The 25,676-nt window shown below is 35.8% G+C and overlaps 5 protein-coding genes across 7 annotated transcripts; 3 read left to right on the top strand and 2 right to left on the bottom strand.

Moving 5' to 3' along the window:
- The first annotated feature begins 564 nt into the window (after window positions 1–564).
- On the top strand, window positions 565–3,669 carry LOC106707543. The gene is made up of 9 exons (XM_045680246.1): window positions 565–594; window positions 898–1,091; window positions 1,307–1,489; window positions 1,629–1,682; window positions 1,756–2,049; window positions 2,259–2,405; window positions 2,501–2,694; window positions 2,887–3,046; window positions 3,496–3,669. The coding sequence occupies exons 2-9, from the start codon at window positions 911–913 to the stop codon at window positions 3,588–3,590; spliced, it is 1,308 nt and encodes a 435-aa protein (XP_045536202.1). The 5' UTR covers window positions 565–594; window positions 898–910; the 3' UTR covers window positions 3,591–3,669.
- Window positions 3,670–6,530: 2,861 nt separating this feature from the next.
- LOC106708879 (cuticle protein 16.5-like) lies at window positions 6,531–7,516 on the top strand. 2 transcript variants are annotated; one of them, XM_045680247.1, is made up of 2 exons: window positions 6,531–6,796; window positions 6,827–7,516. In XM_045680247.1, the coding sequence occupies exons 1-2, from the start codon at window positions 6,611–6,613 to the stop codon at window positions 7,439–7,441; spliced, it is 801 nt and encodes a 266-aa protein (XP_045536203.1). In that variant the 5' UTR covers window positions 6,531–6,610; the 3' UTR covers window positions 7,442–7,516. The 2 variants fall into 2 exon arrangements, with proteins under 2 accessions (XP_045536203.1, XP_014355951.2); XM_014500465.2 differs by having other exon boundaries at window positions 6,531–7,516.
- Window positions 7,517–9,446: 1,930 nt separating this feature from the next.
- LOC106708783 (cuticle protein LPCP-23) lies at window positions 9,447–10,556 on the bottom strand. The gene has a single exon (XM_014500339.2). It carries the CDS (start codon window positions 10,500–10,502, stop codon window positions 9,447–9,449), a length of 1,056 nt encoding a protein of 351 aa, XP_014355825.2. The 5' UTR covers window positions 10,503–10,556.
- Window positions 10,557–11,440: 884 nt separating this feature from the next.
- LOC106708770 lies at window positions 11,441–12,172 on the bottom strand. The gene has a single exon (XM_014500322.2). It carries the CDS (start codon window positions 12,085–12,087, stop codon window positions 11,581–11,583), a length of 507 nt encoding a protein of 168 aa, XP_014355808.1. The 5' UTR covers window positions 12,088–12,172; the 3' UTR covers window positions 11,441–11,580.
- A 7,351-nt stretch (window positions 12,173–19,523) lies between these two features.
- Window positions 19,524–24,850, top strand: LOC106708825. 2 transcript variants are annotated; one of them, XM_014500380.2, is made up of 6 exons: window positions 19,524–19,638; window positions 20,762–21,118; window positions 21,244–22,443; window positions 22,757–23,557; window positions 23,660–23,952; window positions 24,108–24,850. In XM_014500380.2, exons 2-6 carry the CDS (start codon window positions 20,765–20,767, stop codon window positions 24,715–24,717), a joined length of 3,258 nt encoding a protein of 1,085 aa, XP_014355866.2. In that variant the 5' UTR covers window positions 19,524–19,638; window positions 20,762–20,764; the 3' UTR covers window positions 24,718–24,850. The 2 variants fall into 2 exon arrangements, with proteins under 2 accessions (XP_014355866.2, XP_014355867.2); XM_014500381.2 differs by lacking the exon at window positions 22,757–23,557 and having other exon boundaries at window positions 24,108–24,842.
- The last annotated feature ends 826 nt before the right edge of the window (window positions 24,851–25,676 follow it).

The following is a 25,676-nucleotide window of genomic DNA, read 5'->3' as shown; positions in this document are numbered from 1 at the left end:
GAATTCTATTAAGGACATGCCATCCCGTTCGGCATAAGAGTCAGAAAGATGACATAATGTTGTCTGAAACATGTTGACTTTTAGAGCTCAGCAAAATGTTGTCTTTTCGATAACTTTTTGCCGATGTCATTTTAAAGCAATGCAAATGATAACTAAATGATGACTTTTCGAGAACATATTTTTTTGTTAATAAAACTTTAAAAAATTTTCAGATTTATTGAATTTCCTTAATAATCATTTTTAAAAAACAATTCTAGTTACTTTTTCAAAAATAAATTTGGTGTTCAATTCAAAAATAATTCGAAATTGGAATATACGAAAAATTGAATTGTTAGTACTTTTCGCGCCAACAGCGGCCATTTTTGTTCTATATTCTACGGACCTCTCACTCATCCATAAAAGAGTTATTGTTGACAAGCGTGAATTGCGTCGCGTCGTAATTCGTTCGGCATTGGTAAGTGTTTTTATTCAATTATTAAAACATAAACGTATTATTTTTGACTTAACATACTTGTTGAAAATACAATTAATAGTATTTGTGATTGTTATTATTCAGTTAGTTATCAAGAATTTAATTGGCGAACAAATAAACTTGTAAGTATGAATATAGGTTATAACACATTTTTTCATATTTTATAACTAATTAAATTATTTAAAATTGTTGTAACACGATGCTCGTCGCTATTTTAATTAAATGCTGTTTAAATATTTTACTTTTTAAATTATTACTAACTTTAAACATTTGTATAGAATTTTGTTCATTTGACTCATACATAGATGATTTGATTAATTAAAAAAAAACTTATCAGCATCGTCTTTGTAAAAGTGTCAGATAAAATTTAGAATGCGCTAAAATTTAATGAATATTTTCAATTTCTGATTTGATATTTTTTTTAGGAATCAACACAAGATGTATTTCGTTGTTTTTTGGAATAAAACGTCTGCAATCGTACCTGCATCATGGGTAGATTCAGAATCTCGAACTTTTAAGTGGCCGAAAACAAAAAATCCTACCTTACTCATTATTCGAGCTGATAACCCTAAAGATAATTGGATCACTTATAATTATGTTCGACTCAGCGGTCCATTTGGTAAAATTATTTATATTATACAGTAAAATATGTAGTTTGTTGATCAGGAATAATCTCTTCATGTATTTCTGTACTTTAACTTTCAAATATGGATATGCAAATATTTGCAGTATCTCACTATTGACTCTTAATTATCTAATTATCTATATTATATCTTACCTTATATCAATAGTGAGATAATAATTAATTAAACTATCTTTATTTTTTTTTAACAGAGGCATATGACGAAGCGCGTGATTTCGAATTAGATGCCCTAAATCTGTCTACAAATGATGATGAAGGTTTTGCTGCTATTAAAACAAATAAAAAATTAGAAATGGTAGAGAAAGGAAAAAGAAACTGCAATAAACCTTTACGCTATTGTGATACAGAAGACGAATCGACGCCTATGCAAAAAAGTAAGGATCATTAGTTTGAATAAAATTGTAAAATTTAATATTGCATGAAAATTTAAAAGAAAAATAAATAGTATTTGTTTTACCTTTACCTAAAATCTTTTATATAATAATTCTAATATTAATTTCATTTATTGTACAGAAACTAAAAGTAGAAAAAGGAAAATATCATCGTCAAGTTCTTCTGAAAATGAGGGTATGAAACAAATAAAGTTGTTCAATTATATATAATTATTTTGTTCCTTATTAATAAAACACTTTATTTTCAGATAGCAGAACAAATAATATACGAATGCCACCTGCCACGTATGTGAGCCATAAGGATCAGCAACCACCACCAACATTTAAAACTCCTATAGCATCTCATCATAGTACTAGTGAAAATCAAGTCAAGAGTTCACATTCAACTTATAAATCTATGACCTCTTTTGACAATACCGATGAGAATAATACTGATAATGATTTAGTTGGGATTCCGCCTGCAAGTTTTTCACAAGATCCTGATTCTTTTTGGAAGGATGGTGCTCAGTCTCCTCGTTTAAATAATGACACCGACAGTATTGGTATGGTCGCATTAAAAAAAGTTTTACTTTGTTAATTTTATTTTATCAACTTAATTTAAATGTTATTTATCAGAAAATTTTAAGACAGACTCTTTAACTCAGATAAGAAGTATCAAGAAATCCAGTAATTCAATTTTATCTCATAAATTTTTTTTAAATACTTATATCAGTTTTTCTAATTTTTGTCTTGTAAAATTATTATTTTACAGATATTCCGTTTAGAATCATCAGGGATCACTCTCGGCAATCAAGCATTAGACAACCATCTCCTCCCCCTATTAAACCTCTTGCAGAACTTAAAGATGATGACCAGATGTCTTTGCCTGGTTCAGATACTCATGGTCACGGCTGTTGTCGTAAGTATTAATCCAGTAATAAAATGTTCAGATTTTTACTTGTATTATCACTATCATACATTTTTCAAAAACTTTCAATATTCATGTTTGGACAGGAAAAGTTTTAAGTGAACTAAAAAGCTTAAAAGCTTTGATTTCGACGATTTATCTAACAATATCAGATAAAAATAATAATGCCAATAATGATACTGTCAGAGAAACAGTAGATTTTGGATTGCCGATCCAAACTCGAAGTCAGTTGGCAGCATTTGAGAATAAAATTCAAAATGTGGTCGCATCTACTCAATATGTAAGTTTTTTTATTGCAAATTTAACTTCAAATCTATAAACTATTACTATTGATTTCATTTCTTAAGAAAATAATTTATTTTACTTTACGATAATCAATTTATCGCTGCTTATTATTTATTTATGTCCTACACTTATTTTTTTTAAATGCTATAATTTTAATCTTTTACTTTTCTCTGTTATTATTTCAAAGCGAGAAAATATTAAACAGCTTGGTGGTGCAAGTTTTGAAAAGCATGTAAGGAACACATTAGTGTTTACTGTTTCTGATACAATGGCATATAAAATGAGTTGGACAGGTGTCAAAAATACGATTAAGATCGACGGATTAACATTTATAAAATTGATTAAAGGTAAAGCTTGCCTATCCTCGAAATAACGCAACTATTGGAACTCAAAAACTTATTTTTTTCTGACTCAGTTTGTCTCATTATATTGAATAGAATATGAATTAGTTTAATCGTAAGGTGAAAGCCCTAATAAATGCCCATGTACCAGTAAATGATCACTCCATGTACTTGTATATCTATATTCACAAATATAGATACATAAAGTGATCATATACTGGTACATGAGCATTTATTAGGGCTTTCACCTTAATTGTAACATTATACATTCAAAATTATGTAAAAATTATATTAATAACTTTATAGGGTAAAGTCACCACTACCCAGCCCCCTACTAATTTCCAGCCCCCGCCATAAGGAAACTATAGTTTTCTATGGCATATACTATTGAAGGCTGGAAATAGGTCGGGGGCTGGGTACTGGTGACTTTACCCTACATAATTCTATTTTTTCAGAAACAATTTTACAAAAGTGGAGTGCCTCTGATAAAGAGAAAATCGAAAAAGTAATAAAATCATGGTTCCAGCATGCTGGCGATCGCCTTAAATAATTACTTGAGCTTATTTATATTGGTTTGTAATAGCGTCATTATTCAAATAAACAATAATTAAACCTATTTTCCATGTCAATTTTAATTTTACCATAGCCTCTTAATTTTAACATAAAAACGTTAACTTTATGATCTCTAGAAAATGTTATCTTTCTGATATCTTTTAATGATCTCTAAAAGATGGCGCTAGATGGCTCATAAGAGAGCTTTATGTTAACTTTATGTTGATTTTTTGGTTATCATTTCTGATATCAGATCTTGAATAATGTTAACATTGAGAGAACTTTATGCTATCTTCTTGCCGAACGGGATGTTAGAAGCTTATACTGCAATGCTAAAAGGGTGTTGAGACATTGTTCTATGTCTTCCTATTATTTATTATATTTGTGATCCAGTACTCAACTAACCTGCATCCGAGCTTTAAGTTAAAAGTTCTTTGCCGAGTAAAACTGTCAAAATACTTAAATTATTAATTTGGCAATCAGACTTAAAAATGCAATCCAGCATGACAAAGTATTAATAATTTACTTTACTATGGATCGAAAGTATTAAATTTTTAACAAAAGGCATAGTTTTTGTAGTTTAAGTCAAAAATGTTATGACAATGTAAAAACGTATGTAATAATAAGTTAGATTCATATAAATTTTTGAATCGACAGTCTTGCCTGAGCTGTTACGAATAAGTGAAACTAAATTACTATAATAGCACATTTGCCCTATCAATGTTATCGTACTGCAGCAGTCTTGTAATGTCTGTTATTTTTTATGCCTATTCAAGTTTTACGTTTATTCCGACAGATCTAACTTTTATAATAGTGCCCCTCTCACCAGGCCAAATAACTTTGTCACACTATACTCACATATTTAGTTATTACACAGGGTGTCTGAATATTTATAAAACATTTCATGAAATAAAAAAGTGTTCCAGTAAAACCTTTGATTACATCAACAAAAATAGATTGAATTACACTTATACTTTGATATACAATAATAATTTCACAAAGAAAGCCGCGGTAAAAAATAATAAAACTATTTAATATAAAAAATGATATCTAACACCAAATTGATAAGCAGTTTCTTCGCGAGTAATACCTAGGAACCTACTTTGACTTCCACTTCCAAGCTCGACTTAAAATCAGCTCTGTTTATACGAGTATGGAGTTATTTGAATGACAATTTGTAAATTACAATGTTAATGTAAAATTATTACCTCCTGTATAACACGTAGGTATAGATTATAACCTACCTTACACTTGCGCCTTATTATAACTAAAGTTTTAAAGATTTTTTTTTCAATGTTTAAACTATATAGTATCACTACGGGGAAGAATATGAATGGAAAACCACACCGTTCAAAGACGCACGCTCCGTTTTCAAATATTAATTATTCAAACAAATACCAACATAAATACATAACAACAAAGAAATGGTATCAGGCGAGTACAGTTGAAATACATAGAATCATTTATTATTCTTCTTCTTATCACATTCTGATCATTCTTTGACTAACAAGACAGTCATCGGTATATGAAGCTGTGCCGTTCATAGACGTTGGCAAGTTCAAATTTATACAGGTTGTTACAAAATTATTTAACATATCGATATTTGGAAATATTAGTTAATTTATGTATCACCACGAATTCTATGATGTATTTTAGAAAATTCTTAATTTTGTTGCCCGATAGTTCCTGTGTACTAAAATTAGAACAACTTCTACTGAAACTTTTATAACTAGTGTACAGCGGCCATCGACTATCTATTCTCCCTTTTTCATCTTGGAAAGGGGGGGTTGGCTGAAAACCAGCTCGACACTGTATCCTGAACGGTGTTGACGAAGCTGAGCTACCCCCTTTTGCCATCACTAAACATTGTAAATTATTCTGTTTTAAAAATTTTGTTAATTTCTATGACAATAAAAAAGTTTATTATTTAATTCTGGTAATGGACGACATACGAAAGTACGGTAATAAGAAAAATAACCGGCACATATTTCAACTTTGAAACAAACTAAACATTTTCTTTGGAATTTAGTAGTTGTAAAAACTCGCCTTATGTATGTGGAAATTCTATAAAAACGGGCCAAATTACTATACTTGTAACTAATCCTGACAAAAAATCTAAATGCGATCGAATTTTTGAAAAAATAAAACCAACACATCATGACAATCAATTTCTGATTACAAGATTTGAATACAAATTTATTACTTAATTTAAATGACATCAATTTAAGTACTATATTTCGATGACAAAATGATTGCAGCAAAACTTTTTTCGTTAAACAGGATGGAAAATCAAACCTCCTGTATCACGTTCCGTAGTTACACTAAACAAATTTCGTACAGATCTTAGGGAAATGGATTTGGAAAGCGCGAAGGTTTATTTTATTTAACTAGCGGTTGTTTGCAACTTTGTCAGCGCTGAATGTAAAAGAAAAAACAAAAAAATATGTAAAATAGGTATCCTAGAAAATTCCCGCGTGCAACAGCTACCATCAAGACAAAGTCCCGTCAAAATCGGAGAAAGCGTTCGTTAGCGAGAAAGCGGTTTTTTGTAAAAAAAAAAAAAAAAAAACAAGAGAAGAATGTAGCCCTATACATTCCCTCGTGTATTACAAGTGTAAGATTATTATAACATGGAAATATTGTAATTGCCCAAAAATCAATCATACCAGCCAGCTGCAGTTAACTGCTAACATATTATGTTAAACAGGTAGGTTAACCTAACCGCCGAGCAGGAAATAATTTAATTATGTATCTATAAAAAAAGATTAGAATTGCTTAAGGCAGTTTCACAAGCCACATGTATCGGCCAAATAATCCCGTGCCACGCCGCGAGGTCACTTTATTGACAACTGACATTGTTCTAACATTACCGAGCCATTATTACTTACTGAAATCGCCTTACTTTTTAATTATATCCGGTCAGTATAAATATGACTGTACGCGAGTCGAATTTATCAGTCGACCTAAGTCGGTTTGAAGTGATCTAGTTCGTCAGAAAAGGCACAGACCACGTTCACAATGAAATCGCTGGTGGTGTTCTTCGCTCTCGCCTCCGTGGCTTGCGGCTCCCTCATCCCGTGGGCGCAGCCTGCGCACCACGCGGCCGTGGTCCTGGACCCTCACGGCCGCCCACTGGACACCGCCGACGTGATCAATGCCCGCGCTATTCACCTACAGGCTAAGGCCCTGGAAGGCCACGGTGCCCTCCTTCACGGTGCCCTCCTTCACGGTGCCGTCGCACCGGTTGCCGTCGCTCACTCCGTGGTCGCTGCCCCCGCTGTGGTGGCTGCCCCCGCCGTAGTAGCTGCCCCCGCCGCCGTTTCCCATCAGTCCCGTGTTGACGTGCGCACCAGCCCCGCCATCGTCACCGCACACGCCACTCCTGTCTTAGCCGCGCACAGCGCTTACGCCTCTCCTGTGTGGGGACACGCCGCTCACGGACTCGCCGCTCACGGCCACCTCCTGAAGAAGCGCTCCCTGGGACACCTTGCGTACGCCGCTCCCCTTGTAGCCCACGCTGCCCCTGTTCTGGCCGCCGCCCCTGCCGCCGTGTCTCACCAGTCCCGCGTGGACGTCGTCTCTAGCCCCGCCATCGTGTCTCACGCCGTGGCCTCGCCCGTCGTTGCGCACGCCGCAGTCGCGCCCGTCATCGCTCACGCTGTAGCTCCCGCCGCTGTGTCACACCAGTCTCGTGTCGACGTCCGCAGCAGCCCCTCCATCGTGGCACACGCCGCTATCGCGCCCCTCGCGCACGGTGTCTACGGAGGTGCCCTCGCGCATGGCGTCTACGGAGGTGCGCTCGCGCATTCCGGACTCCTTCATTCCGCCCCATTGTCCCATGCCTGGTGAAGAGTGGATACTGACGACCTAAGATATCATAATTTATAAATAAAAACGAAATAAATATAATAATTATACAAGAAACGACGTTTTTGTTCTATCCTCAGTCATTCATCTGCAAAATATTTTTTTCTCATACCTATTTCTTTTTATATCTTTCTTCTTTCACTTTATATGCATGCACATGTACAGCACCAAATCTAATAAAATCTACCGAAAAAATCTAAAGATTAGCAAAAAATTATATGAGAACCCTAAAAATTTTGCGATCTTTGTTTATTTCAAGCAATCACTGGGTAAATCTAGATTTAGGAATAATTTACATCCAAGGTAATGTGATAAACAGCCGATTAACATTTACATTTTTACATTTATTTTACATTTTTAACAACCTAAATTAAAATTAAATGATCTTAAAAAAATACACATTTAAAAAAGAATAATTTAAATTTCCTGTTTATTAACTGTTTATTTGATGGATTTAATTATTGTATGTATGTACCAAGTGAGTGGTGGTAAATGCTCGAAATAATAATAATAATAAAGCCTTTATTGCTGAAGGTTTTTTTTACAAAGTTTTAACATTGTTTAATAGCAAAAAATAAATTTAAACCGGCGACTGTTATCCTTAATCTACAGCTTGTCCTTGGACAAAGGCCTCCTCTAAAGATTTCCACTTCTGTCTGTCCCTGGCTTCTCTCGTCCACAAACGACCTGCATCTTTTTTGAGGTCGTCTTCCCATCTCTTTATCGGCCTTTCTTTGTTTCTCTTTCCCTGACGTGGGTACCATTCTGTAACCAATCTAGACCATTTTTCCTTCTTTTCTCTCATCATGTGTCCTGACCAACGCCATTTTAGTTTTCTTACAGTATTAGTTATGTTGTTAAATTTTTATTTCATTAAAGTAAATTAAATTTGGGTTACATATTTTAGTGATTAGATTAAACAAGTATTCATTCAAACATTACATAAATTTAACTTTAGGATATTATAGAAGAAAAATATAGAAAATTAAAATATTAGATTAAATATAATACATAAAAACTAAAATATATCATTAAAAGGTTTCCCTTTCCCTATTTGTTGTTAAATTGTGTTTTTTTTTTTATTATGTTTCAATGTTGTTTTATCCTTAAGCCTTACTCCGAGTACACTTCTTTCTATAGAATTTTGACAAACCTTTAACTTATTGAGTTGTTTATTTGTTAATGCCCACGTCTGACACGCATATGATAAACAAGGCAAAATGCAGATATTAAATACTTTCCTTTTATGTTTCATTGTTATATTTTTATTTTTCATAACTTTCTTTAAGGACCAATACCTCTTCCAGGTATTGGTTACTCTTCTTTGAATTTCTTCACCAGTGCAGTCTGTTGTAGCAATAAGATGTCCTAAATATATAGGTATATTCATCTACGTATTCGATAATGCTCGAAATAACTAGTTGATAAATCATAGGGCTGTAGTTCGTGCTTTTAAAGTAAAATAAATAATTAGGTAACATATACTTTTTGTGTTTTGAGCTTTGTCCCAATATAAAAAACTGTTTATTTAGGATTAATTGTGGAATTTGGTTCATATTTCTTCATGAAACATGTTTTTGTACGCATAATGTTTTATCAGAGATTATGTATTTACTTTAAAAGATGAAATAAAGTATCACGTCTTCAAACTTAATTAAAGTTAACAAAGAATTTATGAGCCGTAAAAATATAACATTTATCGCTTTCATTAGGACCTAAATATGTACGAACATACCAGAATCAAATATCGTTTTTCAAAGTATAGAATCCGGAAAACTGAATCAATTTCACTTTCTCATCACATAAAAAATTGATCAGAATCGTTACGCAACAATTAACTGTATTTCCTAGTTTTTTAAATATAGTTAATAGGTTTTCAGGTTTAAAATAAGATAGGTAATTATAATTTTAAAAATATTACTTTATTGTCTATTCATTTTAATTTAACATATTAAAATGAAAACTACATTTGTTCGCTAAATCTTAATTACATCTTAATAATGTGCACTAAGGGGGAGGCATGGAGTAAACGTGATGCAGAATGCGCGAGGGGAACCACAGGAACTGCGTGCGACACCACAGGGGACACCACGGAGTGAGACACAACAGCTGGGCGGGACACCACGTCAACACGGGACTGATGAGTGACAGCTGCGGGAGCGTGGGCAACGGCAACGGGGGTGATAATGTGACCCAAAGAACGTTTCTTTAGCAGATGTCCGTGGCCTGAAAGGGTAAGAGAAGAGTGCGCACCGAGGATGGGGGCCGCAACCACGGATTGGGAAACGACAGCAGGTCTGGTGCGAACATCAACACGAGACTGATGAGACACAGCGGCCGGGGTGATAGCGTGAGCCACGACAGGCGCATAGGCGGCGCGTGCAACAACGGGCGCCACGAATGTGTGCGCTACGGCGGGCGCGGTGATAGTGTGTGACACGACAGCCGGGCTAGAGACGACATCCACACGGGAATGTTGAGATACAGCAACGGGCGCTGTGGCGATCACTGGAGCGGTGTGTGCTACGACCGGGGCTGCGTAAGCGATGTGTCCCAAGGAGCGCTTCTTCAGCAGGTGTCCCAAGAGAGGAGCAGCGTAACCATTGTGCGCGGCCAAGACGGGTACGGTGTGCGCGGTGACAATAGCGGGGCTGGTTCGCACATCCACACGGGATTGGTGAGACACAGCGGCGGGTACAGCGGCGATAACTGGAGCGGCGTGTGTTATGACAGGGGCCGCGTAAGCGACATGACCCAAAGAGCGCTTCTTCAGCAGGTGTCCATGGCCGAACCCTAGAGCAGAATGTCCCAAGAGAGGGGTGGCGTAAGCACTATGCGCGGTGACAATAGCAGGGCTGGTTCGCACGTCCACACGGGATTGGTGAGAGACGGCGGCGGGCGCGGCGACCACAGCGGGGGCAACGACAGGAGCAATAGCGGCGTGCGTCACGAATGCGGCTCCATAGTGCGACGGCTGCGCCAACGGGATCAGAGATGCGCACGCCACAGCGGCAAGAGCGGAAAACACCACCAGCAATTTCATTTTGAATCGTGGTCTGTGTTGTGATTTAGCGAACACTATCACTTCAAACCGATTATCGGTTGACTGATAATGCAACAATATTGTCAACGGCTTATATACTATCCAGAGTCAAATTAGTAATTAAGTTATAACCATATGAGGGTAAAAATTAATGTTTGTGAAACGACAATGTCAAGTGTCATATGAAAGTAAACAGCCTCGAGCCTTGCCCTAAAGACTTTTATGTTCATTTATGTTTCAAATTCGCTAAATTTAAATCAGTTATAAAAACAATTTGCGCAATTACCTCAGCGGTATTGAGTATCGATTTAATAAAAGAATATTAAGAAACAAACGATGCTTTTATAACAATAATCTTATCTTGAAGCTGTATTTAGCTTTACTAAATCCACCAATTTAATTACTTATTAAAAGGTTAGTTTAGTGTTATTATTGTTAAAAAGGTTAAAAAATAAGTCATTTTGACTCATACGCCTGTCAATCTCCATATAGACTTCGAAATAGTTCTGTGTTGCTAGACTTTGTTGAAAAAAGTATGGAAACTGAAAAGGCAATTGAAAAGTGATGACATGTCTTACTATAAACTTTAGTCTACGTATAATCATACTAGTAGATAATTTGCTAGATTCAAGTTAATATTTCACACGGAAATATTGCATTATCACTACAATCCGGAAAACAAATAAACTTGTTACAGTCCAGTTCCGTTATTGAAATTCAAATTTAATATTTTATTCTTGCTCTTAAATTTAGTACCGTATATCAAAATACTGATTTTACTCCTATATTGTATGATTTGAATTACACGTTATACTATAAATTAGTCGATCCGTTTTAGGTAAAGTAGCTTATATGGGAACTAGACGTACATTCAGTAACAAACATACAATAACCGGTAATTTAAAAATTTCCCTCGTGACAGTGTCAATAAAAAAACATTTTGAAAGATAAATCTTTTATTTAAAATTACATGTGTTTGAAAGTTACAAAATCACTGCATCTATTTTAAGCGATCAAGAATCAAGTTTAAAAAATTAAAATAAATTCAACGATTCATTGTTTTATGTAGTTACAATGTTTACCAAGAAGTGGTGTAGACTGATGGGGTCCAGAGCGAGCGAGCGTCGACGACAGCGGGAGCTGCCACAAGCTGCTGGTTGTAGACGGCAGGAGCCACCACCTGCTCGGTCAACAGCGCCGGGGAGCTGCGAACGTCGTAGCGGGACTGATGGGAGACGGCGGCGGGAGCGGCGTACAGGGGCGCAGAGTACACGGAGCGAGCTTCGACAACAGCGGGTGAGGCTGCAACCACGGCAGGGGAGGTGGCGACCACTGTAGGAGAAGTACGCACGTCCACTCTCGACTGGTGAGACACGGCTGACCCTGTCGAGTATACTGTAGCGGCGGGAGCGTAGACGGAAGGACTAGAGTACACCACGGGCTCGACTACCTCAGTCGCGAGTACGGACGTCGGTACGGTGTAGGCAACCGCATGTCCAATAGACCTCTTCTTCAGGCCAGGCTCACCGCTAGGTGCGGCAGCTGCCAGCGTCAACGCTGCAACGAACACCACCAGCGATCTCATTGTGAACGTGGTCTGTGTTAAATTTAGACGTTAGAAGATCACTTCGAGCTGTCAAAGCCGACTGATGTTCAATGTTCCGTCGTAACACTATTTATACGGATGACCATAATCTATGCATGAATCTATTGCGAGCGTTGTTTGGGCGTCGTGTAATACAAAACCTACTGTCCTCGGTTGCCGAATTTAGTTGACAAAAATGTCGCACTTACGCTTGTTACAGATGTATGGCTACGGGCTTTTGCTTGTCCTTGGCATTTCTTTTAATTACACTAATAGGCTAATTTCGCACATAAAAACGTAATTTACTAAAGATTGGAAACATTTGTCTTGTTAATGACAGACATGTCCGCCCAATATCCGCAATTATTTTTTTATAAATTATTGCTCTCAAGTATGAATATTAAATTAATTACCTAACAATTGACATTTTGAGTCTCCGTGTTAATTACATTTGAAAAAACATTTGGGTTCATACTTTTAGCACAAACGAACGTGTCATTTGAAGTTGTTGCAAGTATATTTTTCTATCAATATCTTTGTTAACTTACACGAAACACTTTTAAATATCGTTGAACTTGGAAAATATTATTTGAATTACAATATAAGATTATAAGTACAATAAAGTTAATATTATAAATGTAAAAGAACGTCTCTAGAATCATTATTATTAGTTCATAATCTTTCTCATATTACAGATTCAAAAATGTACTTGACACTTGTCAATAAATGCGGAAGATCTCCAAAAGTACAAAGAGACTATGAATACCTGTTTAGTTACAGTGTTATCAAGGCTGATTCATCATCCATGGATTGAAATCCTGTCGTGTACAAATACATCAATTTTACATAACTAATTATCTCTGTCATCTTCGAAGAATATTCCTTTTTCAAATGTATTTGATTATGTTCTTTCTTTCCTATGATCCTCAATCATGGAAGGAAATTGGGACGTGGAGCAAAGATTTTATAAACATAGTTCCATTCTTCATGAAACAAGAAAATTTGGATTTAGCTACTTTAAATTGGGACCCTCTAATAATAATTAGGTAAGTGAAGGTCTGTATAACGTAACCTATCTTTTTTTATTTATGTAGACATAATGTTTGTTTGGTTTTCTTAAAGCTTTAGGTATGTGAATCGTTTCGAATTTTATACTTACAAAACTTTAAGAGAAAAAAATATTAATCGATAGAGATTCAATAATTCCTATTGCTCGTTAGTGGTAGAGTCCAAAAAACAATTGCAGTGTGGCGCTATAGGCCGACAATAAATGTCTCATTTTAACGTCTCCTTAATAAAAAAAACTTGAGAGGTGTCAAGGGACACCCGGATGGAACGAAGTTCCTTTCGATTAATTAGTGAAGGAACCAATGTTTATTCTATGAATAAAAAACTTAAGTCTTCACAAGAAGTAAATTTTATTTCTATGAATTTTCGTTATATATTGTCACGTCGTTGCCATGGTGAAGTAGCGCTCATTCGTCGTTAACATACTATAGCAAAAAGTGTCGTGACAACTTTTCGTAAGAATTTTTTCCGTCTAGCCCCCTTTCACAACGCGCGATAAGGAACTTCGTTCCAAAAAAAAAACTGAAATCGATCCGGATATCAGAGACGGATTTCCCCTTTATTTTTTCCAATTCGCACGAGTCAAATTAAAATGTCAACTGATACTCCTACTGATACTGATATGAGCATGTGTACAGGAAAAAAGTACATAAAATGTATCCAAAGAGTTCAAAGATACATTATCAGTGCAAATACAAGGTCAATGTCTACCTACAAACAGCCCACAAAATACCTGACGTTAATCATATGATCTATAAAGTGTCCGCCTTTCGAAAAGTTGTTTGTATTGTACAAACATACATGGAGGTAGAATTATATAACACTAGCACTTGCCCTCGACTTCATCCTCGTACAATTAAAAAAACACTTTAATATTAACTTATTTCTATACTATTGAGTTATTACATCAAAAATAATGACATATTTATCTTTATAGTTAGACTATCACAGGTGGGCACAGTTAATCGAAAAGTTAACTTCGTTAATCGTTAAAGCGTTAAATTAAATTTAACGCAAGTTAAAGTTAATCGTTAACAGTTAACCATACCAAAATTATACATACTAATTTTACACTTATTGTGGCGACACTTCTTTAAAATAGTAATTTGACTATACATTCTATAACACATTAGTATTAGAGACAAGTATGAATGCATTATAGTATATTTCATTACGAGAACGGAAAGCCTGTCATTGCAAAGAGTTCCGACAAATGTCTACCCGAGCCGAGGGTAGGCAAAGAGAACTATGCCCAAACGGCCAAGTCTTCAGTAGATTATTTTTATTGATATGAAATGAAAATGAAATTTAATGAGATGAAATAAAATGAAACCTAACCTAATTCATTGAATCAAATCATTAAATCTGATATTGTAACAAATTAGGATCTTCTTTTTAGAAATATTTGCATGAATCGTAAAAACTTCAATGATTTTTTTTGTAAAAAATTCGTGGTTGGTTTTTTCTTTATAATAGACATTATTTTGACAGTTGGGAAAGAGAAGGCACGAGTTTGGAAAAGTTAAAGAAAAAGCACGAGTAAAAAAGTGTTTTAATACAGTTGCTCAAAAAGTGGCGTATTGCAGGGACTAAGAGCGTTCGGAATGTGGGCTATTACAAACCCTTGCTATTATATACTCGTAATTAAATATACTATTTCGAACCTTCTTTTCATTTTGTCCTGTTGGTCACGTCTTTCCCGGACGCTCTGATGCATCACACTTGCATGCGAACTTCACATATATCAATTATCAACTCGTTCGTTCACCATTCGAGTCGCCGACAGTCGCCCAACATAGCTGAACTTACGAGTGTGGCGTGGCACGTAATTTAAACAAAATGACAGCACGTCTCCAAGTTTCTAATTTAACGATTAACGGACTTTTATTAACGGAAGTTGAGTTTAACGGAAGTTAACAAAAGCGTTAACACTTTTTGAAGTTAACTTAAAAGTTAATCCGTTAAGCAAAATGTTAACTTCGTTAATTAACGATTAACGGATTAACGAGTTAATGCCCAGCTCTGTAGACTATGTAGCGTATTACAGACTGTGTTCTATATCTGTGCCAAATATTCAGATATGTTCAGCTATATACTTCCATCAATTCAAACTTTCGCATTCATAGTAATAATAATCAGATTATTAGTAACTAAGCAAGGTAACCCCGCTATTGTCGAACGAAATGGTCACCGCAATACGTGAAAATCTTTCACACCATACTTGGCTAATATACGAGTAATTTAACTAATGACAACACTTTGCGAACAATGCCCACTCTACCAAATTTAGACTAACTAATAAAGTTACGTGCCGAAGCAATTACATCCATACACTTAAAATTAAAGTGTTTCTTTTTTAATTTTATAGGATTGTGTAAGTTTTATAATAGGTAAATAAAAATGCTTCGAGATATTGCAAGCGTGTTTACATCTCAATTACATTGAAAGCTTCTATTACCGGTGTCTCTGTTTAATGCACCTAGAATAACATAGGAACAATGACATCTTTCGGAAATAACAGACTCTACATTTTGAGCTTGTTGAGTTCACTAACGCCATCTGTTATTACAAATTGTTATTACTTACTCCACTAGTAGTTTGTTGCAAATACATTTTTCATCTGTAATATATTAAGTCACAAATAGATGGCGTTGATTAAAGTATAGAACACAACAGAAATGTATTTTCGTTTTCAGGTGTACGGCTAGGCTAGGCTAGGTGTTGTATTGTCTGAGGTGTAGGGCGTAAGTTAGAGAATACATATATATACATATATAAAAATTTTGTGTCACGTTGTATGTTGCCGATAAACTCCAAAACTACTGAACCAATTTCAATCAAATTTCACATGTGCCCGTATTTTGGTCTAACTTACTGAATAGAATAGTTATCACTTATCATCTCAATTATTCGCTTATGTCATGAATGTAAATGAATAAAATGTAAAATGAATTGTTTCTCAAACAAGTGTTTATTTACTGTTTAGTTTTATGAAGTTCTCATAGATCGGTGCACGTTAATCTTAATTTACAAATGCGAAAGTTTAGATTGATGGATGTTTGTTTGAACGGATCTCCGGAACGGCTCAACGGATCTTGACGAAATTTCGCACAGATGTAGGACATAGTCTGGAAGAACACAGAGGCAACTTATTACTTTTTTTTAATTCATGTTTCATTTATAAATGAAATGATTTTATTTCAATCAACATTAGTATCAAAATCTCTGATCTCGTAAATGGTAATGAAGTATTGTTTAATTAGAAATTTACGAGCATTCTTTTTTCAAGAATATCTGAGAGAAAGCATTGGTAAATTTTCCCACATTATAACTAACACACCTTCAATTTTCATTACAATTATTTTTGCACCATTGTATTAAAAAATCTTTATTTCAACTGGAATAGAAATCAAAAACTAGGTAAAACAAAAAAACATAACCATTTGTTAGTTTCTATAATTACGTACTTGTACAAGTACTAGAAAAAATAACCTTAATACAGCTTAGTAAGTGTAAAAACCCGAAGAGTGTCCCGAATGCAGTTTCGCCAGGAGTCCTTGGCAGGAACGTAGGGAATCCCAACATTACGCGACCATATCATACAATCGGCCGAAACTAGGTCATTGATTTGATTAACACAGAAAGTGAGTGGAGTCGCGTTCGAATTAAAATTATTTTAAATTCATTGAAGAATTTAAGTAAAAAGTAATTGCGGAAAAAACTAATTTTAGTATTTTAAAGACGAAGTATAAACAACTTTTCAAAATATTTATTTAAACGTTCATTTGTCTTACTATGCTAAAAAATGTATGTGTAAATAAAAAATACTTTTATCCTTTAATTACAGTGTTAAGTATTCAGTAAACTATCTAATGAATCTAAAACGTAAAAAAGAGTTTATTTAAAACGTAAATTATGTTAAAATTAGAATCTTTAAATTGATTCTACGTTCCTTTTACGAAGTCAAGATAAAATAATAAATTATTTATTTATTAATTAAATTTTAGCAAAGCGGAATCTTTTGATCGTTATTTTTATTGTTCCAAAATTCATAAATAAAATACAAACAAGCAACGACTCTATTGATTTTGTTTTATAGAATAAGTCTTGCTTGACCTTCGCTGCCAATTGCAATAGAAGCAATTCGGAAAATCCGTGTTCAGAGCTTGCAACACAGTTTTTTAGTCATAACAACATTGCATGTTTATGTATGAAATTTCTGAATTTCGATTTACAGATGTACCTATATATTTATCCGACGTTCTTATGATGAAGGGAAACATTGTGATGCAACCTGCACATATCGGAAGTCAACCAATCCGCACTATGCCAACATAGTTGACTATTGGCTAGTCACCTCCAGCTTAGGGTAAACTCCGAGCCCCTCAGTGGGAACGTATAGTGAGCTGATGTTAATGATAAACCTTAGGAACTTTAAGCTTCTTAAAATATCTAAAACATAATTTAAGTAATAGTCCTCGTGAAATTTTAAGCCATTGTCACATGAATTGACGGCAAAACGGAAGTTCATTTTACCCACACTTGACTAAATTACGTTCAAAAACTTTGTTATTTAAATTCATCGTAGTCGTAATGAAAACAGTATCATATCATACTAATGTAGTTAATAGAGGCCAGTTACCTAGAAATGTAGAGGATGTTGTAACTATTTCCATGTTGCATAATACAATTCACAGTTTTAAACCTCAACGAATGCGTATAAAAAATGTAAATAATGTAAGATGCCTTTGACGTTGATTGCCTCAGATTACTACCAATGCATCACTCGCTATAAGTTCATTGCACTTTTGTTAGCAACGGAAGTCATCGCTGCGATTACGTAAGAAATAATTGTAACTCGTACCGTAACAGTTTTGTTTACAAGCGACTGAAAACAATGTATCCGAATTTCATCTTTACTAATAGCATTGATAAATGCACGCAGGAGATGGTACTGAAAATCAATGTTATCGGAGACCATAAATACAAACATCGATTCATTATTTACTTTCCCAATTTAATTTTCTTTTATATTACCTAGAGATTTTATTTATCGCTCTTTGAACTCCTCTAATCCAAAGGTCAGACCTTCAAACATAAACGATTTCTTTTTATGACGCATGCCGCATGTCCTGTATTAAGTATGCAGTATTGTTACATTTCAAACAATAACATGCATCAGTTGAGTATTGAAGACATAGATCTGGTTCAGCGAACCATTGCGCAAGCCGCAACTCCGCTGCGCCCGCTCAAGTCCGGTTCGAGTTTGCGCTGGAAAGCCCCTCTTATGCAATCCCTCCACGCAATGCCCAAATTCATCCTGGTGTACAATTACAACAACCTAAAAATAACACTTTTTAACATATCGTGCAGGAATAAATAATTTTGAACAGCCATATTTTTATACCCGTGTGTGAATATCGGCATAAAACACTTTTATGGTGCAAGAAGATATCTACAACATTCAACTCAATAATAACATTTAATATATATATATATATCTAATAAAATGTTTTATCCTAAGGCCAATATATTTATTAAATACAATTTTTATGCTTACATGGTATGGTAAACACGTAAATATTGAGCGCGTTGAAATCTTTTATATGACAAGTCAAAGTGTGAGCCCCTGCGCATTCTACACTCAATAAATGACTTAAATGTTTTGAGTAATATATTTAGCCAATATTTTCTTATAAGCTTGATATTAGATCAAGCTTCCTTTAATGAAGTAGTGAAAGTGGAACAAAGCCAACTATGGGGATCTCGCAAGTAATTCCATAAAATTCTCTACTTTATTATTAAGTATATTGCAGAATAAATGGTGTAACACTTTACTTAGAAGGAAAACGCTAATAGTGTAAGCCTAACGACAATATGACCGATATCTAGACATCTAAGTCTATAGACAATAAGCAAATCCTTGCCAAGAAATCTAATTTCGCATAAAGCATATTCTATTGTTCCATAAATGTATACAACCGCTGCCCAAGGGCTCTGACTATCTCAAATTCAATATTTAAAAAAAAAAAAAAAAACATTTTTCCCCCAACTTTTATAAATTACAAGGACATCCACGAGGTGCCTCAAACAGCAAATCCGCTATCGTGACCCCGATGACATCCCAGTTGCATAACGCTTATTCAGAACCCAGACGTGAATGATCCGGAGGGTTGATCAATGATATTGACGTCAGACCCCGTACCAAAGACATTCACGATAAACCGATTCGCACACTTTTGCGTAGTAAATTACGATACAGTTTGGTGTTATTGTCTCCGTTAGAGTTTAATGGTACAAGCATGAGTCGATCATCTTACAAAATCGGGCAGCGTGCATCTTTGCGTTGGTTGAAGTATAAAGCGTTGCCGCCGGAGTGGTGGCAGTCATTCGGACGCAAACAGAGCGTCGGTGAAGTGGTGAAAACGACTTAAAACAAGTTGTTATTTTATTAGTGTTAAAAAGGAAAAATTGTAAGAAAAAGTAAGTTTATAGTGCCTGTGATACTTTTAATCAGTGGAAAAATTAACAATAACGCAAATTTCATACGATTTTGCATAAAATTTAATCAGATTTTAGTGATAATTAGCTTAACCCCTAGTTTCTTTATTTAAAAGAAATCTTATGGTGAAATTTTATTTAATTAGGAACGCGAAATATCCTAAATATTATTAAATTTCTCTTGTACCATTGGAAACGGACTCTTCTAATCTCCTAAAAAAGAAGATTATAAAATGTTTTAAAAAATTTATGCGATATAACGTATTTTGAATTTTTACATGAACACCAGTCTGATGTTATTTTACAACATTATATAAGTAATAGAGATGACTATCATGTCATTTTCCTATGTACGATATACGTCCATAATACTTTCACTGTCTAACGAAGCATGTACCCAAGCTCTCTAACTCACGGCGCGTATCAGGACTATTACGATGCCAACTGCATTTAAACTTTCCATTTAAACAATGCTTCAAGCGATAGTTCACTTATTAAACAACAATAAGTAAAAGTCAGAAAAAAAAACATATTAAATAATGAGCAACAACTCATAAATTGCATAATGCGGTTACGGCTTCGTTGCGTGAAAAGATGACGCATAGACGCGATGTGCTTACCAAATAGCTTCTTGTGCCGGTTTCGGATCGACAATGACACCAATTTACTTTCTTTAAGAACATAAACAATAAACAAACCTATTAGCCGAAACTATAAAATATTTAAGTAACTTTTATCGCTTCCGTTAGCATCTTTGGAAAAGAAATTATTACTCATTTAATAAAAGTCTAAATTTTCTCTATAACTTGCCATATTGTACATTCAGTACTATGAATTAATTAAAAATATTAACCTGTTATAGTAAACATACATAACAGCTGTACGTAATACATTCTTACTCGACATGTGAGAGTGCTTTCGCAGGCCCACGCTAGCGAACGCGCAGGCTCGGTCGCTCGCTACCTGGCATTATTCGAGTTTACATAATACCGACCGTCTGCGAAAGTAAAAGCGCTCTCAGATAGTTTCGAAACATCGTCGTTTTAAATACAGCGTTAAAAAAGATTAAATAACACCAATATTTCAACGTTACTATTATTCACAGATCATGCGGTTGTCTTTATCAAGTTGTTTACTGCTATCAATAACAATAGCGGTTGTAGCAGCAGAATGGTCCTGGGGAAACGAAAAAAATACCGAAGCAGAAGAGCAAAAAGAAAAATCGACTGAATTGTTAGAAGGCGAACATCTTACTGTGGCTCAGGACAAAAGTCTCGAAACTAACGAGACTGTACTCGACGGAATTGTTGATGAACTAATTAATGGCAAGCAAGGAAGAAGTTTGGGCGGCTTCGATGAAGTATACGGCGATCCCACGATAAAAGAAGCACTGGATGCGGGAGATGATACCGAAGCGAGAAATCTGATCAAAGATCGTCTGTGTACTTTAGGTCTCATACAGGTTGGTTTATTTGCAAGCAAATTTTTATTTTTAAACACTTTTAATAATTAATATTAATTTAAGATGTAATTTAATTATCTACATTTAAATGATCTGCATAATCTATCTTCGTTTTACATTTTTAGTGTGAAGAAGGAGAAACTCAAGAAAAGCGTACCTATGTATCTCCCGACGACCTCATTTACGCACAGCCCGTGGATATAAAGCCTATTGGTAAACCCGTTGCTTCTATTCCAATCCGAGGACCTCCAAGAGCTTACGGTCCACCAAAACCGATGCCATACCCTTCTCGTCCACAAAAGCTGCCGCCCAAGAGAATCGGATACGGAGGCAACATTCGCCCAGGATTTTCAGACAAATATGGCCTTTCTGGTAGCAATTACCAGTTTTCTCAGAACAGCGGAGTGTATAACGCCCATGAAAGTAATTTCGTAACAAAGCCACCAATATATGCAAATGAGGGACCCTATGCTTTTGAAAATTCTAAACCTACCTACAATAAAATACCTGCTAACGTCCAGACTGGAGTCAAAACAGACATCGTGCAACAACATGTACACCACCATTACGTTCACAGCGATGCTGAGAAAGATCCTAAAGTTATCATTAAACCTGTAGCAATACCTGTCGGATCTGTTGGACATTTAGGATCGCAAAACTTTGCTCATGAGTCATCTGACGTTATAACAGCATCCGGTGGTGACTACAGTTCAATTACATCAGGAGGCTTCAAACCTATGACAGGAAACTATCCATTGTATACTAAACCAGTGTACGAAGCAGACACCGTTTACGGCTCGCAATATGGTCATACCAATGTCAATAAAGGAAGTGCTAATATTGCATCCCAATCATTACCTAATCAATATGCAAACAATGTCTTCGATGATCAAAAATACAGCAACTCATTAGGAAATTACGCATCTCAAAATACAGAATTTTACAAGAAAGAACTTCATGTGGGATCCGCTAACAATTTATACAATCAAGGTCCAGCAACTTTCGGTCAAAGCAACCAGCAAAATTATCAACAAAGTTACCATGAGCCAAAAGCTCAAGGATTCGACTGCGTCTGTGTGAACTACGATCAATGCCCCAGTCAAGAAATCATTGGCCGCAGGGACGACTTATACTTGCCTATCGATCCTCGTAACAAAGGCAGCGAGATTGCAGCACTTACTGAAGAACAACTGGATAACTTAAACGCAACTGTGGCTTCAGATTTAGAAGTTGATGCACAACAAAATCAAACAACAGTCAAAAGCATAAGCAAAAGAGAAGCGGCTACAGATAAACAGGATGACGCTGACAAGGAAGCTGAACCAGTAAGTGTAGCTAATATTTCAAATAATTAGAAATACAAACTAACATAAACATAATTTCGCAATCCATACTGATCTCTCTTGATAATTCACATCCTCTTAAACCCATGTTACAACTCCTTCGTGGTCATTATCATCAAAACAGACTGGGGTAACAACTTACTCATGTATTGCAACTGGATATGAATGAGCTGCGTTTTTATATATCACATTCATTTGCAATATCGTACAAAAGAAAAACTAAACAATGGGCACTTACAAATAGCTAACAATATATCAGAAATTATTTTATTTCTAAAATACGATATTACTGCAGCGCGTCTTCGGACTGGCCGGCTACGGCGGCAATGGCGGTAATAACAACAAACAAGTGCAGCCCACGTTTGGTGTCTCTTTTGGGTTGCCCCAGCCTTCCCATGGTGGATATCCCATAAATCCCTTCAACGCTAATCCCATATACAATCCTTATGGTCCTGCTTTGAATGGTGGTGGAATTAATTTAGGATTGCTCTCGGTTAACCCTTTACTAGCCGTACAAGTGACCAAAAATGATTACGGGGAAAAAATTGTAAAACCATTTGTCAATTTACACGTGACGCCTAACGAACACGTCGTCAATAAAATTGGTGATTTATTCCATGAAAAGAAACTTTATCTTTTGAATAAGCACGAGCATTACCATCATCATAATCCTTACGATATTTATCATAACAAGCCTTACGTGCATGCTCATAACGAATTTGCCCCGCATCACAATTACCCCCCACCAATATATTCTCCGCATTCACCACATTACGGCGGTTATTACAGACCAAGTCCTTATAATTCCCCAGAACCGCAAGTAGATAATGAGGACTATTATGACGATGATAATACGAATCTTAATAATGATCATATTGATTATAATTATCAAAACAATGGTTTTTATAACCCGAACTTCGAGAGGTCCGCTAATGTAACAGCTGATAATCAAAATAGCTACGCTAACAGATACGCTTATTCCCGTTCCTTAACTGTCCCTTCTCACCGTCCTGGGGCAAACCGGGGCGGCCAGAGTATACGATTTCCTGAGAACAGAAGGAAGAGAGAAGTTTCTTTAGACAAATCCATTGAAGAGGTAATTTAATTTAATAGTCTAGAAAATTGTAGGTCAACTTTAGTGTTATAGTTTTATGGTGAATCGTATGATAAGAAAACTAAAATATTATCTCCTTTATAGCGTCAGGGATACTTCGGACGCCCCAGCCCTCAACGATGCCAACAAAACCAAGTGTGCTGTCGCCGACCGTTGCGCCCTCAGGCATCCAACCGCGGCCAGTGCGGTATCCGACACTCGCAAGGGATCAATGGAAGGATCAAGACACCCTCATATATAGACGGCGACAGTGAATTCGGAGAATACCCGTGGCAGGCGGCTATTCTAAAGAAAGATCCGAAAGAATCCGTATATGTGTGTGGTGGTACCCTTATTGATGGACTTCACATTATGACTGCTGCTCATTGCGTTAAATCGTAAGTATTTGATAAATATTGTTTTATTTTTAGTTCTAGACTTTTGTTTGCCGTAGCCGGATGAATTCCACATAAAATGTATTAAGCTAAAAACAATTAGATCAAAAAGGACCATCTCAGTTTAATAACTTCTAACAACTAATTTATTTTTATAGATACAAAGGCTTCGAACTAAGAGTGAGGCTAGGCGAATGGGACGTGAACCACGATGTCGAATTCTACCCATACATCGAGAGGGACGTGGTGTCGGTACACGTGCACCCGACGTACTACGCCGGTACCTTGGACAACGACCTCGCCATCCTCAAGCTGGAGCATCCAGTCGATTGGACCAAATACCCGCACATCAGCCCCGCCTGCTTGCCGGATAAATACACAGAGTACGCCGGACAGAGGTGCTGGACCACCGGATGGGGAAAAGACGCATTCGGTGATTATGGAAAATACCAGAACATTCTGAAAGAAGTCGACGTACCAATCCTAGCCCACGGTCAGTGCCAGCAACAGTTGAAACAAACCAGGTTGGGCTACAACTACGAGCTGAACCCTGGTTTCATCTGCGCGGGCGGTGAGGAAGGCAAGGACGCGTGCAAGGGTGACGGCGGCGGCCCCCTGGTATGCGAGCGTAGCGGCACGTGGCAGCTGGTGGGCGTCGTGTCATGGGGCATCGGCTGCGGGCAGTCCGGCGTGCCTGGCGTCTACGTCAAAGTCGCTCACTATCTAGACTGGATCTCACAAGTCACTGGAAAATTCTCCAATTACTAAGAGATCATAAATAGTATTTATTACTATTGATTTAGGTATTAACTTTTATTTAATAAAGAATTTTAATTTATTATTTAACTTTGGGCGGTAATGCTCAGAGAATACGAGTAATCGCATATGCAGATTTTTGTAAATTAAACCATAAAATATACTTTTTAGTAATATATTCGTCTCTTTTTTCATATTTAATCCAATCTTAAAAATATATTTTTTTATATGTTTAAAAAAATAAATAACTAAGTAATTGGATACAGTACCTAACTTTATTCTTCTGGTTTCTGGGGTGTTCGCTATGATAATATGGCGTTTAAAAAACAAACTGAAAAAAATAAAGTCAAGAATCAAGATTAAAAATAATAATTTAATGCTAATCCATTTTGTCTATATCAATAATGTATTCAGGAGATATTTATTGTTAGTTATCACCCACGACTCCGTCCGCGCAGAATTATAAAAAAACTTAATTAGTAGTATGTGTTCGTCCAGGCTATGTTCTACATGTGTGCCAAATTTCAACAAGATCCATGTAGCCGTTCTGGAGATATCTTCTAACAAACATCCATCCTGCCATCCTTCCATCCATCGATCCATGCATCAAAACATACGCGTTTATAATACTAGTTAGGTTAAAAAGACAATTTAAGTGTTTCTGAAATAGTACTGAATGCAAAGTTTCATTTGTTATGAAAAATTTGCATACAGTACAGCAGGCCTATCAAAAGAAATTATTTTCACGATTACCTGTTTACAATTTCAGATATTATCTTCAAAATAACATATTATTGTATATTAAATTTACTCTCTACTCTCGTTCGACGACAGTTGTTTTAAGCAAAAAATAATTTCGATAAATCATCATCAACCTGCCCTTATCTCTATTAAGGGTCGGCACAGTATGTAGTACTCCTCCACACATCTCTATCTCTATAAATAAGTTAATTAAAAGACGTGAAAAGGTA

The sequence above is a fragment of the Papilio machaon genome, chromosome 12, assembly GCF_912999745.1.
Source record: "Papilio machaon chromosome 12, ilPapMach1.1, whole genome shotgun sequence".
In the NCBI taxonomy this organism is placed as follows: domain Eukaryota; kingdom Metazoa; phylum Arthropoda; class Insecta; order Lepidoptera; family Papilionidae; genus Papilio; species Papilio machaon.
This window is presented reverse-complemented; position numbering and strand designations above follow the sequence as displayed.

Excerpts from the sequence above, each read along its gene's own strand:
- LOC106707543 (XM_045680246.1), top strand. The coding sequence starts at position 911 with ATGTATTTCGTTGTTTTTTGGAATAAAACGTCTGCAATCGTACCTGCA. Across the intron at positions 1,490-1,628 it reads ATCGACGCCTATGCAAAAAA|AAACTAAAAGTAGAAAAAGG; the intron begins GTAAGGATCATT and ends TTTATTGTACAG. Across the intron at positions 2,406-2,500 it reads TCATGGTCACGGCTGTTGTC|GAAAAGTTTTAAGTGAACTA; the intron begins GTAAGTATTAAT and ends ATGTTTGGACAG.
- LOC106708879 (XM_014500465.2), top strand. The coding sequence starts at position 6,611 with ATGAAATCGCTGGTGGTGTTCTTCGCTCTCGCCTCCGTGGCTTGCGGC.
- LOC106708783 (XM_014500339.2), bottom strand. The coding sequence starts at position 10,502 with ATGAAATTGCTGGTGGTGTTTTCCGCTCTTGCCGCTGTGGCGTGCGCA.
- LOC106708770 (XM_014500322.2), bottom strand. The coding sequence starts at position 12,087 with ATGAGATCGCTGGTGGTGTTCGTTGCAGCGTTGACGCTGGCAGCTGCC.
- LOC106708825 (XM_014500380.2), top strand. The coding sequence starts at position 20,765 with ATGCGGTTGTCTTTATCAAGTTGTTTACTGCTATCAATAACAATAGCG. Across the intron at positions 22,444-22,756 it reads CTGACAAGGAAGCTGAACCA|CGCGTCTTCGGACTGGCCGG; the intron begins GTAAGTGTAGCT and ends ATATTACTGCAG. Across the intron at positions 23,953-24,107 it reads GCTGCTCATTGCGTTAAATC|ATACAAAGGCTTCGAACTAA; the intron begins GTAAGTATTTGA and ends TTATTTTTATAG.